Here is a 14,250-nt window from a genome sequence, read left to right on the forward strand (position 1 = left end):
CCGGCATCCTTTTCTGTAGGCATTCCTTCAAGGTTTGTTTGGCGTGTTTCTTCCAATTAGCTGCCTTTCATCCCTCTCTGAACTGACACTCCAGCCAAGTTAGTCACCTGCTGACACCCGCTAGGGGGTCTCTGGCTTAGTGGCGCCTCTGTTGAGTGCGCAAGGGTGGGGGAGAGGCTCCCACCCTCTTCGCACGGGTGTCCTGCCAGCCGTCAGTTCCACATGTCCCCGTTTTCTCAATTATCCCCTCTCTTTCTCTCCCCCTCGTAGCTGCGTGCGAGGGGAACTTCACCTGCAAGGACAATGAGGTCTGCGTGAGGCCCAACGAATGCCGCTGCCGCCATGGTTACTTTGGTGCCAACTGTGAAACCAGTGAGTACAGAGGACAGGGCCGTGTAGTGGTTACAGCGCCATACTAGGACCCAGGAGAGGCTTGAGGGCCAGTGACTGCCTCTCAGCCGGAGCTGCCTCACAGGGTGGTTGGTGGGAATTAAATGAGGAGGGGAAGCTGTGTGAGTGTGTGTGTGTGTGTGTGTGTGTGTGTGTGTTTAAATTGACAGCATTTTTAGCACCTTTGTGGTTTGACTAAGCGGTCCACTGTAAACGGCTTATAGGCCTTCTGTTCTGGTACATGGTATCTCATTTTTGTTAAATATAAAATAAAAGGGCTATTCAGAGTTGACCTGTGACATTTCAATTCTTCAAGGTTGAATATGCATATACTGAACATTTAAAAATTGAAATGACACATACCTCTTGTTGCGTTCGCTTCATGTTGTGGATTTTCGGGTTGCGGCAAACCCGGAAGTGTATACTTCCAGGTTTCGCCGCATACGCAAAAGCGTTCTGCACGCTTTGCGCATGCGAAGAAGCGCTCCAGAACGGATCGTGTCTGCAACTAGAGGTACCACTGTATATGAAGCCGTATTCCATAATATATATACAACAAAACCTTTATGTTAAGGGCTGTATTGAATGTTTTATATTATTATCATTATCATTGATTTATTAATTGCCTTCTAAATAAGACGATTTATGCAACTCAGCCAGATGGGTGGGTATTATTATTATTATTATTATTATACTGTTCATAAAAACACAACTACATCAAATATATTTTAAACAAGACTCTCCTACTGGGTGGTAGTCATCCACGTTTTACGCAGAGTAGACCCATTGAAATTCACAGGCCTTGCTTAGTCATGCCCAGTATACAACGCACTGTACACACCTCTACATTTACACCTGTTGCTCTGCCTACTTTGGCCTGTGGCCCTGCCCACCACATCATGTGGCCCTCAGAAGGAGCGAATGCGGCCCTCGGTCTCGATTTTTTAAAAAAAACAGGTTCCCGCTCCTCCAGCCCCTGCGCTAACCTTGTTGTCGTCATCCTCACCCATCCCTCCCCCCCCCAGAGTGTCCCCGCCAGTTCTGGGGCCCCGACTGCAAGGAGATGTGCCAGTGCCACCCCAATGGGCAATGTGAGGACGTGACGGGCCAGTGCACCTGCAACGCCAACCGCTGGGGGCCCAAGTGCGAGAACGCCTGCCTGTGCAAGCACGGCAAGTGCGACCAGAAGACCGGCAAATGCACCTGCGAGCCCAACTGGTGGGGCCCCCAGTGCTCCAGCGCCTGCTACTGCAGCCTCAACTCCCAGTGCGACCAGCAGGTGGGCACCTGCATCTGCCAGCCGGGCTGGTGGGGCCGCAGCTGCAACAACCAGTGCTCCTGCAACAACTCGCCCTGCGAGCAGTTCACGGGCCGGTGCCAGTGCCGGGGGCGCACCTTCGGCCCTCGCTGCGACCGCTACTGCCAGTGCCACATGGGCAAGTGCAACCAGCTGGATGGGACCTGCACCTGCGAGCCGGGATATCGGGGAAAGTTCTGCAGAGAGCCCTGCCCGGCCGGATTCTACGGGCAAGGCTGCCGGAGGAGGTAAGGCAGGGGGGCAGCGGTCATAGAATCATAGAACCTTAGTAAAGGTAAAGGGACCCCTGACCATTAGGTCCAGTCATGGCCGACTCTGGGGTTGCGGTGCTCATCTCGCTTTACTGGCCGAGGGAGCCGGCGTACAGCTTCCAGGTCATGTGGCCAGCATGACTAAGCCGCTTCTGGCAAACCAGAGCAGCGCACGGAAACGCCGTTTACCTTCCCTCCGGAGTGATACCTATTTATCTACTTGTACTTTGACGTGCTTTCGAACTGCTAGGTTGGCAGGAGCAGGGACTGAGCAACGGGAGCTCACCCTGTTGCAGGGATTCGAACTGCCGACCTTCTGATCGGCAAGTCCTAGGCTCTGTGGTTTAACCCACAGTGCCACCCGCGTCCCTCATAGAACCTTAGGAGACCCCCAAAGATCATCTGGTCCAATCCCCCAGCCAAGAGTCCCCTGCGAAACATGTGTGGCGAAATTGCAAATCATGCCTAGCGGAAACTCATGCACTGAAAGGTGGATCAGTGCTCTGGTTTCGTTAGCCGCTTTGAGACTCCTTAAGGGGAGTGAAAGGCGAGATATCAAGTCCAAACTCCTCCCCTTCTTCTTCTTCTACTACTACTACTACTACTACTACTACTACTATTTAGCTTTCCTGTAAACTAGAATGTGAGAAGAGCTTTGTACCTGGTTCAGGCCAAAAAGGTCCCATCTTTTTTTCTCTTTTCTTTTTGAAATAATTTTCATTTGATTTTACAAACACAAAGTTATAACAATACCAAGTAGATAACCATACATTGAGATTTCTCTCACTTCCGACTTTCCCCCCTCCCCTCCGTGGGTCCATCTTCAGCTACATATTGTTTCGCAATCCATATATTAATATCTCTCCATATTTGTCCACAGCATTTGTTACATTACAAGTGTTATTAAAATCCTGCTAATGTTTTTATCTGCTTACAGTGGCTTCCTAAATAAGTTGCAAATTTCCCCCACTCTTTCTTAAAGTTTTTGTCTTCTTGGTTCCTGAGCTTTCCAGTCAGTTTTGCCATTTTGGGGTACCCCAACAGCTTAATTTGCCATTCCTCTCTGGTAGGGACTTCCATCTCTAGGCTAGTAGCATCCATGCTGCTGTTGTCTCATACATAAAAAGTCTTTTTTGCTTTTTTGCAATCTTGGTACCTACAATTCCTAATATAAAAGCTTCTGGGTTTTGTTTTGTTTTACAAAAGTTATTTTAAACATTTTTTTCAGTTCATTATATATCATTTCCCAGAATGCTTTTATTACCTTACACAGCCACCACATGTGATAAAAGGTACCTATCTAGCCCAATCTCTGGAAACTGTGGGTTTCCATGTTCCTAAATGCTTAGCTTTTTGAAGTGCACAGAACAAGTCCTCCTTGGCTCACCCCATCCATCTTCTCCAGAGCCACCCTAGGCCAGTGGTGGCCAAAGTTGGCCCTGTAGCTGTTTCGGGACTACAATTCCCATCATCCCTGACCATTGGTCCTGTTAGCTAGGGATGATGGGAGTTGTAGTTCCAAAGCATTTGGGGTTCAAGTTTGGCCAACACTGCCCTAGGAGATCATCTTCAGTGGCTGACTCACCGCCTTAAATTCTGATTGGCGCCCATCAGTACTAAAAGGGGAGGCGTCTTCTCTGTAGCTAAAAAAACCCTCTCCTTTCATGTTCATTGGACAGTTCTAGGATGCTAGAGGGTGGGACCCTGCTGCAGAAATAGTAACAGGCCTTGCACCCCCTGTGACCCCAGCCTGCTACACTTGGGGAGGACCAGTTGCTTTGCAGGGCTTTGTTGATCTCCTTCCTGACTGACCTGCCTCTCTGTGGCTTTTCCAGGTGTGGGCAATGCAAGGAGCTTCAGCCCTGCACCATTGCGGATGGGCGCTGCCTGGCATGCGAAGCTGGCTGGAACGGCACCAAGTGCGACCAGATCTGCTCGGCAGGCTTCTACGGGGAGGGCTGTGACCAGACCTGCCCTCCCTGCAAGGACGGCCACACCTGCAACCACATCAACGGCAAGTGTTCCCACTGCAATCCTGGCTGGATCGGGGACAGGTGAGTCTAGCAAGGGAGTTTGGCATGGGCTTGTCAAAGGCCCTTAGAGCACCAGGCTGTGAGTTGCCCTACCTCCATTTTTATTACCACAGTGCAGTGGTAGAGCAATAACAATAACAACAACAGTAATTATGATCTCTGTGTTGACATTTCCATTCCACCTTAAGGAACAGACATGGAATTGTTACGTGTCAAATGTCTGTTTACATTCCAGCACAGTATGCTGGGAACTTCTGTTGTGTGTATAGCTTTTGCTGTTAGCTGTTCTCTCTGAGACGACATGAGAGAGAGACGACATGTTTCTTTGTCCTGATTTATGATTAATAAATCTGTAGTTGTAGTATGCTTCCACAAGCCTCACACCTATTCTGTGTGCACAGTTCGATCTGCTGATAGTGTGCCCTGGCTGAATAAGCCCAGGTTGCTCATTTACGTTGGAGCAGAGGTGATGGTCTTCGCAGCGGGACGGCTGGAAAGGAATGGCTGGCCTCCCGGCCCTCTGCATGCCAACACTCTGTACTTGCTTGCCTGATGGTTATGGCAGGCAGATTTCAGGCTTGCCAATTCTACTTTGTTTTATATTAGATTTCCAACCTCTGAAACACCTGGTGCAAAATGCATATTGTCAGAGGCAGGATGGTTCTGAATGCCAACTGGGGGGGGGGGGCAGGTTGAAGCATCTGGTTGGCCCCTGTAAGAACAGGAAACTGGACTAGGTGGCCTGATTCAGCATAACCTTAAAAGACAGAGAGGATTCAAGCGCAGAATTGCTCTGAGCACATTCTGAGCCCAACAATTAGTTTTCAGTACCAAAGCTGGGTACTGAAGTGGAGATACAAACGTCCACTCCTAGTTAGAGTTAAGAACATAAAAAGAGTGCCAGGCCCATCTAGTCCATCATACTGTTTGCACAGTAGCCAAGAAGGCAGGCAGGACCCAAGCACAAGAACACTCTCCCTTCCTGCATGCAGTTTCCAGTGACTGGTCTTCAGACGTCTTGCTGCCTCCATGGTTGGAGCATAACCGTCATGGCTAATAGCTATCCAAATTCGCCATGAATCTGTCCATTCTTCTTTCAAAGCCACCCAACGTCACTGTGGGAGCGAGTTCCACGGTTTAACTACGTGCTGCACGGGGAGAAGTGCTTTCAAAATAAATAAATAAAAATCCATCCTGAATCTTCCGACGTTCGGTTCTCAATTTCGGCAGCCCGATTTAGAAATATATAAATGTTGCTGCTGCTGTTATCAAGAGCTGGAAACACTTACTAATCTACTGCAAATCAGGCAGAGATCTAACGGCAGATCCTGATCTGTTCTCCACCCGCTTGTGGTCAAGGCAATGCACTGTTGGAGATGGTAATGTGAAAAAGCCGTGTCAGTAAGCTAAGAAGCAGAAGCAAAAAGCTGTTTTTTTTACAAAAAAAAAGTTTTTATTAAAAAAAATTCGGATACAAAACAAACAAACAAATAAGGAAAAGTACACACAGTATAGCACCTCCGCGTTCAGATCTTGGGTCTTTTTTACAATCTGTTTACATTTGGAATGGGGCACTATTGTCATAGATTTTGGGGGGAAAGAGAGAAGAGAGAGGGGGTTGGGGGATGATTATCTGTTCATTCTATAGCATAGTCTTTGTGCAGGGTTTTTATGTCAGTGTCTCGTGGGTCGGTCCTTTATTTATATAGTTATCTTTTTATTGGTGTTGTGAGAGATTGGAGGGTCCAGGGTTTGCTTGGTTGTGTTTGGTTGGTTGCAGTATGGCTTGTTTGTATGTACCCACCCATCTGGCAGGGTTTCTCCAGCCACTCTGGGCAGCTCCCAATCTAATAATAATAATAATAATAATAATAATAATAATAATAAAGTGACAAAACATCAAACACTAAAAGCTTCCCTAAATAGGGCTGCCTTCAGATGTCTTCTAAAAGTTGTATAGTTATTTATCTCCTTGACATCTGATGGGAGGGCGTTCCACTGGCTGGGCGCCACTACCAAGAAGGCCTCCTGCCTGGTTCCCTGTAGCTTCACTTCTCGCAGTGAGAGAACAACCAGAAGGCCCTCGGCGCTGGACCTCAGTGTCTGGGCAGAATGATGGGGGTGGAGACGCTCCTTCAGGTATACTGGACTGAGGTCGTTTAGGGCTTTAAAAGTCAGCACCAACACTTTGAATTGCGCTCAGAAACGTACAACAGCTGTAGTGCTGAAAGCTGTTCTGAGAGCGGATGTTCCTTCTTGTTGCCCCCCACTGCCCGCTCACCATCTTGAACTTCCTCCAGGTGTGAGACGAAGTGTCGCAATGGGACCTACGGCGAGAACTGCGCCTTTGTCTGCAACGACTGTTTCAATGGCACGTGCGACTTCGAGTCGGGGCGCTGCCTCTGCCGGCCAGGCTTCCAAGGAATTTGGTAAGTGACTCAGCACCCCAATGCAGGGTCTCCATTCTGCTCTTTTAATTATTCCTGTACAGACCTGCCCCCTGCTTCACAAAGAAGCAGCATGGATAGCTCAGCTGGTTGCAGTGCAGTGCTGATAATAATAAGATTTTAGGTTTGACCCCCAATTTTGGGACAGCTGCGTATTCCTGCATAGCAGGGGGTTGGACTAGATGATCCTCAGGATCCTTTCCAACTCTTTGAATCTGTGTACGATAAGTTTAAAATGCTAAATATTACAAATTCAACTAAATGAAGTACAGTGGTACCTCAGGTTACAGAGGCTTCAGGTTACAGACTCCGCTAACCCAAAAGTAGTACCTCAGGTTAAGAACTTTACCTCAGGATGAGAACAGAAATCTCACGGCGGCGGCAGGAGGCCCCATTAGCTAAAGTGGTACCTCAGGTTAAGAACAGTTTCAGGTTAAGAATGGACCTCCAGAACGAATTAAGTTCTTAAACAGAGGTACCACTGTAAAAAAAAAAAAAAAAAAACCCTTTCTACAATTGTTCGGCTGATATTTCACAAAACAGTTATCATTTATTTGACACCATTTATGAATTGCTTCTCATAAGGTACGTAGAAGCAATTTTGAAAGGAAAAGCCGTTCCATGTATGAGAACATTGGCCGCTGCGAGAGAAGGATGCTAAACTAAATGGGCCACTGGCCTGATCCTGCAGGCACTTCTGATGCCTTTATGTTCTTAAGTCTATTCTGCCAGGTTTTGGTGTGGGTCAGGGGTAACCAGAAAAAAGTGAAAAGTTAAACAAAAAGCGCCCTATAGAATCAGTTGTGCTGCCATTGGGCTTTTTCCTCCCAGGCCATAATAATGTGTTTGTTTTGGGGGTTTTTTTAAAAAAAAAAAATCTCGTGATTTCCCCCCCCCCCAACAAACACCAACCCAGGGAAAGAAATGAAAGTGTTTTCACAGTTGACCCTCTGCACTTTGCTTTCTTTCGCACTCATTTAAAGATGACTCGGAAGAGCAGAGTGTCCCCCAGAAAATCACCGGTGTCGTTTTCTTAGTTTCTAGAGGATAAGAGGATAGAGGGACGCAGGTGGCACTGTGGGTTAAACCACAGAGCCTAGGACTTGCCAATCAGAAGGTCGGCGGTTCGAGTCCCTGTGACGGGGTGAGCTCCTGTTGCTCGGTCCCTGCTCCTGCCAACCTAGCAGTTCGAAAGCACATCAAAGTGCAAGTAGATAAATAGGTACTGCTCCGGCGGGAAGGTAAACGGCGTTTCCGTGTGCTGCTCTGGTTCACCAGTAGCAGCTTAGTCATGCTGGCCAGATGACCCGGAAGCTGTACGCCGGCTCCCTCAGCCAATAAAGCGAAATGAGCATCGCAACCCCAGAGTCGTCTGCGACTGGACCTAATGGTTAGGGGTCCCTTTACCTTTTTAGAGGATAAGAAAAGCTGTGCTGGATCAAGCCAATGCCCATCTAGTCCAGCATCCTTCTTCTTCTTTGGCGATCACTCATAGCCGAGTAAGATTGTCTTCCATTTTTTAAAAGTGAGTCCGTAAGTGACTGTGGAGGCCAATTCTGGATCCACACATCCTTCCACAGTGGGGACATAGGTTTCTGGGCAGGAGTTGATCACGGTGAGGGTTTGCCAAGCGTGCCTTCCTCTTAGCACGTTTCTCCCTTGCGTCCTGAGTTTGAGCATCTTCAAAACCCATGACACCTTTGTTAAAGGCTGTTCTCCAATTGGAGCGCTTGCAGGCCAGTGTTTCCCAGTTGTCAGTGTTTATACTACATTTCTTAAGATTTGCCTTGAGAGAGTCTTTGAACCTCTTTTGCTGACCACCAGCATTACGCTTACCATTTTTAAGTTCGGAAGTATTTCTGCAGAGTCAGAGCATGGTCATCATGGTTAGTAGCCACTGATAGCCCTATCCTGCAATCCTCTTTTAAAGCCATCCAAGTTAGTGAGTGTCACTGCCTCCTGTAGCAGTGAGTTCCGCAGTTTAACTGTGCGCTGGAAACATTGCAAAGTTGCAAATTGCAAGTTTGCCCACTGAATCCCAAGTCATTTCCCAATGATATAAATCTTTTTAAAAGACATTTTCAAAAACGGCATCATGTTCTTCCTCTCTGCCTCCGGATCTGGATTTCTCGTCTCCTGGGAATTAAGGGAGAAACCAGCTTTTTATTGCTGCTGCTGTTCTACCGAGAGCTGGCCTGATTACATTTGGCTGCTTAGTCTGTTTCCAAGGCTCAATTTGGGCTCAGTGAACCATACCAGGGTTTTTTTGGGGGGGGAGGGTAGTTCCACCGGGGCGTCTCGCTGTCTTCTTCCTTAACTCTGTTAGCACAGCCCACTCTGCAAGTTTTGCCTTCAGACCATTACTCATCACTTCCTCTGTCAGCTCCAATCTGCAGCGGGGCCTTGCTTGCATTTTTCCATTTCTTGACAAATACTTGGTATATTTTCAGCACAGCAAGCACTTCTCTCTGGAAGTGTATATGGGAACTCTCCCACTTTCTCAGATCTTAGTATATGTGCCAAAAGTCATCTGTCTGTCACCGGATGAGAGCCGTTCCATTTGTGGTTGTGCGATGTTAAGAGTCCTCGTATCCAGCACGTGCAATTCTAGCGTTCAGGAGGAGCATTGTTCAGTGGTTAGAGCATCCGCTTTGCATGCAGGAGATCCCGGGTTCAATCCCCAATGGCACCTCCAGGGAGGGCTGGGAGCACCCGCTGCTTGAAACCCTGGAGAGCCTCTGCCAGTCAGAGTTGGCGATACTGAGGTAGAGGGACCAATGATGTGAGGCTGCCTTATACAGTGACGGGGAAGATTTATATAAAGAAGGTCCCAGGTTAAGTCCCTGGCATCTCCGGGTATGGTTGAGCGAGAATCCCTGCCTGGAGAGTGGCTGCCAGTCAGTGCTGACACCACTAGGCTAGATGATGATGTTTGTTGCCCACAGCAGCCCTGGCAAATGGAGGAACCTGCGTGGCTTCAGAGCTGCGTCAGCAAATGGAAAGCCCTGAGGAGGCTAAAAATAAGATTTGGTCAGGAGTTACTCATCAGCTTGCTTGCTGGCTACTGAGAATGACTGTGTGTTCAAACGGGCTCCGTGGTGTGATTGTTTTGCAAGCGAAAGCTCTTCCTCTCTTCCTTTTGCGGTTCTTTCCTCTCCACCACGAAAGTTGGAAGCAGGGATTTGTGCACAGCTTCCTTGGAAAGGAACACAGAGCAAAGTGTCCCGTTTGTCTGAAGAGGGCTCTTTGTTTCGATTTGGGCTTTTTGTTGTTTTTCCATCACAAAAAGCTAAAGGATAGTTCATAGACCTCCTACGGATGGTTTCATTGCCTCCCGTCATGCAGCCGTTGCACTGAACAGAATTTGTGCCAAGCTGCTGTTTTGTTTATTTATTGATCAGAATTCATATATATATTGCCCCTTTCTAGAACAAACAACAACAATAACACAAGACCCTGGGGCTTACTCTCTTTCCTCTTAAAATAAAGGGCAATATCCATCTAAATAGACCTGCTTCCATTTTAGCTGAGCGTCCTTCTTCCGATGACCCTCCAAATTTGTTTTGGGTGTTCCTTCAACCCTCTGGAGCAGATTTGGGGTGGCAAAGAGGGAGGAGAGGGAGAGGAACTTCTGTTGTGCAAGCAAAGATCTTTGCACTAGTACAGTGTTTCCCAAACATGAGTTTCCAGCTGTTTTTTGGACTACAGTTCCCATCATCCCTGACTGCTGGTCTTGCTAGCTGGGGATGTTGGGAGTTGTAGTCCAAAAATAGCTGGAAACCCAAGTTTGGGAAATACTGCGTTAGCAGCTCTATTTAACTGGATGCCTCCCCAAGATTCTAGTCCTCATGGTTCAGAATAAAAACCTGGTTTAAATGGGAACATAAGAACCTGCCTTCTGCCAAATCTGACCATTGGTCCACCCAGCTCAGTTTTGTCCACACTGACTGGCAGCAGCTCTCCATTCAGCACCATGTTTTGAACTATAGTTCCCATCAACCCAGCACCATACAGCCATACTGGCTGGAGCTGATGGGAGACAAAGTCCAAAACATCCGGTGCGCGCCGGATGAGCAAAGATTGCTTTGTTTTTTATATATATAAACATTTTATTTGATTTTACAACTACAAAATTCCAACAATATCACAATTACACTCAAAATGCAAGATTCTCTTGACTCTCAGACTCCCCCCCCCCCAATTCCCTCCATGGATCTTTATGTTATCCTTTTCAACTGCTTATTATCTCCCCCTCTATTTTTTCAATTTATTATCCAAAGTTTTTGTTAACGTTGCAAGTGTTGTTAAAAACCTGCTGATGTTTTCATTTGTTTACAGATAAAATGTAAATTTTCCCCGTTCTTTGTGAAAGCTTTCGTCCTCTTGATTTCTGATTCTTCCAGTCGTTTTTGCCATTTCTGCATATTCCAGCAATTTAGTTTGCCATTCCTCTCTGGTAGGGACTTTGTCTTCTTTCCATCCCTGGGCTAAAAGCATCCTTTTAGCCCACAGCATATCCTGCTTTGAAAACCACCTGGACTCCTGACCGTCACCACTTCTTGTGACAGCAGGTTCTGCAAATAAATTCCACGTTGTGCGAAGAAGTCCTTTAGAGCAGGCCTGCTTGCAGCTGCTCTGTGGGCTGTGAGTGGCCCCTACCCTTTTCTCTGCCAAGAGGCACGTGGCACCGGGGAGGCAGGGACCCTAGCCAGCAGGAGAGCTTTGGATGTTCAAGAAGCATGAAAATCCCTGACAGAATCTGATGGCTGTGGAATGGCAGCAGCTGCTCTCATCTGACATTCAGCCAGCAGCTTTGCAGCTTGGACCTTCCTTTAGCTGAAATACAGAATTGCAGAGCTGAAAGGAAACCCAAGGGCCACACAGCCCAACCCCACACAATGTGGCAATCGCACCCTGGCAGGTGACCACCCAACCTTTTGAGAGATGTTGTGCCAACCAGATACAATAAAGGAATCGTAGCGATATGGGAAGCTGCTTTATACTGAGTCAGAACCTTGATCCCTAAAAACATTGGAAGAGCCCACCAGGATCACACCGGCGACCCAACTAGCCCAGTATCCTCTGCTCACAGTGGCTAGCCAGACACCCATTATGGGAAGCCCAAAATCAGGACCTGAACACGAGGGCAGCCCCTTCCCCACTGCTGATTCCCAGCAGCAGGCCTTCACATGCAACCTGCTCAATACTGTCTGCACTGACGGACAGCACCTCTCCAGAATGCCTTTTCATTTTTTGTCAGCTGTCTTTGCATAGCTTTGCTGGAGAGAAAGGGAGCAACCCGTGGCCTAGTGTTGAACTGACACACATTTAATTGGGATGTAACCCGTTCCTACACACAGGCAGGTGATCATAGACCATTATTATTATTATTATTATTATTATTATTATTATTATGTTTGACAAAGTAATAATCATACATAAATAAGAATAAAAATGCCCCACCACCACCAAGACCATTCCATTGTAACCATCCAACCTCCCAAAATTTCAACACCCCTTGCGATGGTTTGACCCCTTTCTGTTTTAACAGTACAAATTCTACAAACACCCTCCGTATCTCCTCAAAATCATTTCTCCTGCTTATTCCCCCCATCTTACCTTAATGGCACATGTTGATTTATCATCAATAGCTATATCCCACACCTCTTCATACCATTCTTCCATTTTATAGTCTGCTTGCCCGTTCCACTTCCTAGCTATCATAATTCGTGCAGCTGTCAATAAATTTGTGAGCAAGTCCTTCCTAGCCTACGAACCTTCCACCCCATTGTAAATTGAGAATAATGCTGCCTCTGGTCAGCTTTAGACAGGTGATCATAGACCTTGAAGGCTGGATTGTGGCCTTATCAGTTTTCTTTTCTGAAATTCAGCATGTTTCTAGTCCTCATGGCCAGGCATGGTCTTATCATTCCAATTCCTTCTGTCTCTCCTAACCCTTATTTTGTCTTTCGGCACCAGCTGGAAACGACGACATTCCAATATGCTTTCCATTAGGACACCCTTGGGTGATTTAATAGCCACCCCTGCTTCTGGAGGGGAGAGCAAAGGGTGACTTGCCTGCCTTCTCTCTCTCTCTTTTCCCCCACTCACCTGATAATTCCTTCCTCAGATGTTGTGGGAATGTTCAGGGAAGTAGGAGAGGATATATTGTTTAACTTGAGCTAGCAAGTTCTATAACTTAGCAGAGTTTTAACATTCCCCTTTAAACACACAGTGGGTAGCTGGTTGCAAGCTAGTTTAAGCTTCTCAGTATAGATTCCTGATAAGATCCCTTCTTTCTCTATTAAAAGAATAAACACGCCACAATCTTATTTAAGGTATATAAAAGAAGTTTACTCACATCACCATCAGTTCACAGTTGGATCCCGGAAAGCAGATTTAGTTACAGATATACAGTGGTACCTCGGGTTAAGAACTTAATTCATTCTGGAGGTCTGTTCTTAACCTGAAACTGTTCTTAACCTGAAGCACCACTTTAGCTAATGGGGTCTCCTGCTGCTGCCGCGCCGCCGGAGGACGATTTCTGTTCTCATCCTGAAGCAAAATTCTTAACCCGAGGTACTATTTCTGGGTTAGCGGAGTCTGTAACCTGAAGCGTATGTAACCTGAAGCGTATGTAACCCGAGGTACCACTGTATACATGTGAGTCTATCCCATATGGAGATAGTCTCTTTGTCCTCTGAAAAAAGCTGCTCCAATGAAGAGAGGAAGTCAAAGAGAGAGTGTGTGCTATGTGCCTTGTGCTTTTGTTACCTGCACAGGTAAGGTCACGCCCACCTCTAGTCATATGCAAAAGGAAGTATGTCCCAGCCCAGGAGGAAACAGGAAGTTTTCGACTGGCTGGAACAAACATCCCCTTTGCATGTCCACTCTAGGCAAACAAGGAATCTTGTACTTGACTGCTACTTATGTATCACATCCCACAGGTGTAACGTGACATGCCAAACTGGTCACTATGGAGTGAACTGTTCAGAATCCTGCAAGTGCCACGAAGATTCTTGCGACCCACTGACCGGATCTTGCCACATGGGTAAGTGGCTTGGGGGAACAGACATCACCAACATCCATCAGCTGAGTCGAGTCCTGGGCTGCTAGTTCCGAACTGTTCCCATTGGGAAATTTGGAGTCTGCAGAGTTCTATGGCAAGGCTCCCTCTGCAGGCTAACAGCTCGGGACTAGTTTCCTTCCTACCTAACTAGGGATGAGAGATAAAATTGATTCCATCTGCATCCAAACTTAACTAAATTCACCCTTTATTTAAAAAATAATAATAATAGGTGAGTCGAAACACTACAAATTTTTGCCCTTCTCTGAATTTTGCAATGCAGTTCTCCAGCCAAGTCAGATAAATGCATAAGTTCGTGAAGGTGACATAGGAAAATGCATCATATTAGGGGGGACTGTTTTGACAAAATATGCACGTTAGCAATTTTGAGTCCAAAAATGTACCGTATTTTTTGCTCCATAAGACGCACTGGACCATAAGGCACACCTAGTTTTTAGAGGGGGAAATCAAGAAAAAAAATCTTTTTTCTTTTTTTTTTGCACGCAGCCTGTCCGCTTCTCCCAAAACTTCTGGGGTTGCCGGGGGAAGCCCGGGTTCCGCGCCCCCCCCCAGCCCCAAAGAGGAAAGAAGCCAAGACAGCGAGCAGGATCCATCCCGCTCGCTGTCTTGGCTTCTGCTATAGCCGCGCGCAGCCTCTCCCAGCTGGAGAGGTTGCACACGGCTAAAGAAGCCATAGCTGCGCACAGCCTCTCCTGGCCAGAGGGGCTGCGCGCGGCTATGGCAA

The 14,250-nt window shown here is 47.1% G+C and overlaps 1 protein-coding gene across 1 annotated transcript in view; it reads left to right on the forward strand.

Moving 5' to 3' along the window:
* Window positions 1-14,250, forward strand: part of LOC308465886 (scavenger receptor class F member 2-like) — a 50,102-nt gene that overhangs the window by 14,829 nt on the left and 21,023 nt on the right. The window contains 5 exon segments of the mRNA XM_080986239.1: window positions 271-372; window positions 1,416-1,935; window positions 3,795-4,013; window positions 6,293-6,421; window positions 13,387-13,490. Coding sequence (XP_080842365.1) covers window positions 271-372; window positions 1,416-1,935; window positions 3,795-4,013; window positions 6,293-6,421; window positions 13,387-13,490 — 1,074 coding nt within the window.

The sequence above is a fragment of the Podarcis pityusensis genome, assembly GCF_964106645.2.
Source record: "Podarcis pityusensis genome assembly, chromosome: 16".
Taxonomy (NCBI): domain Eukaryota; kingdom Metazoa; phylum Chordata; class Lepidosauria; order Squamata; family Lacertidae; genus Podarcis; species Podarcis pityusensis.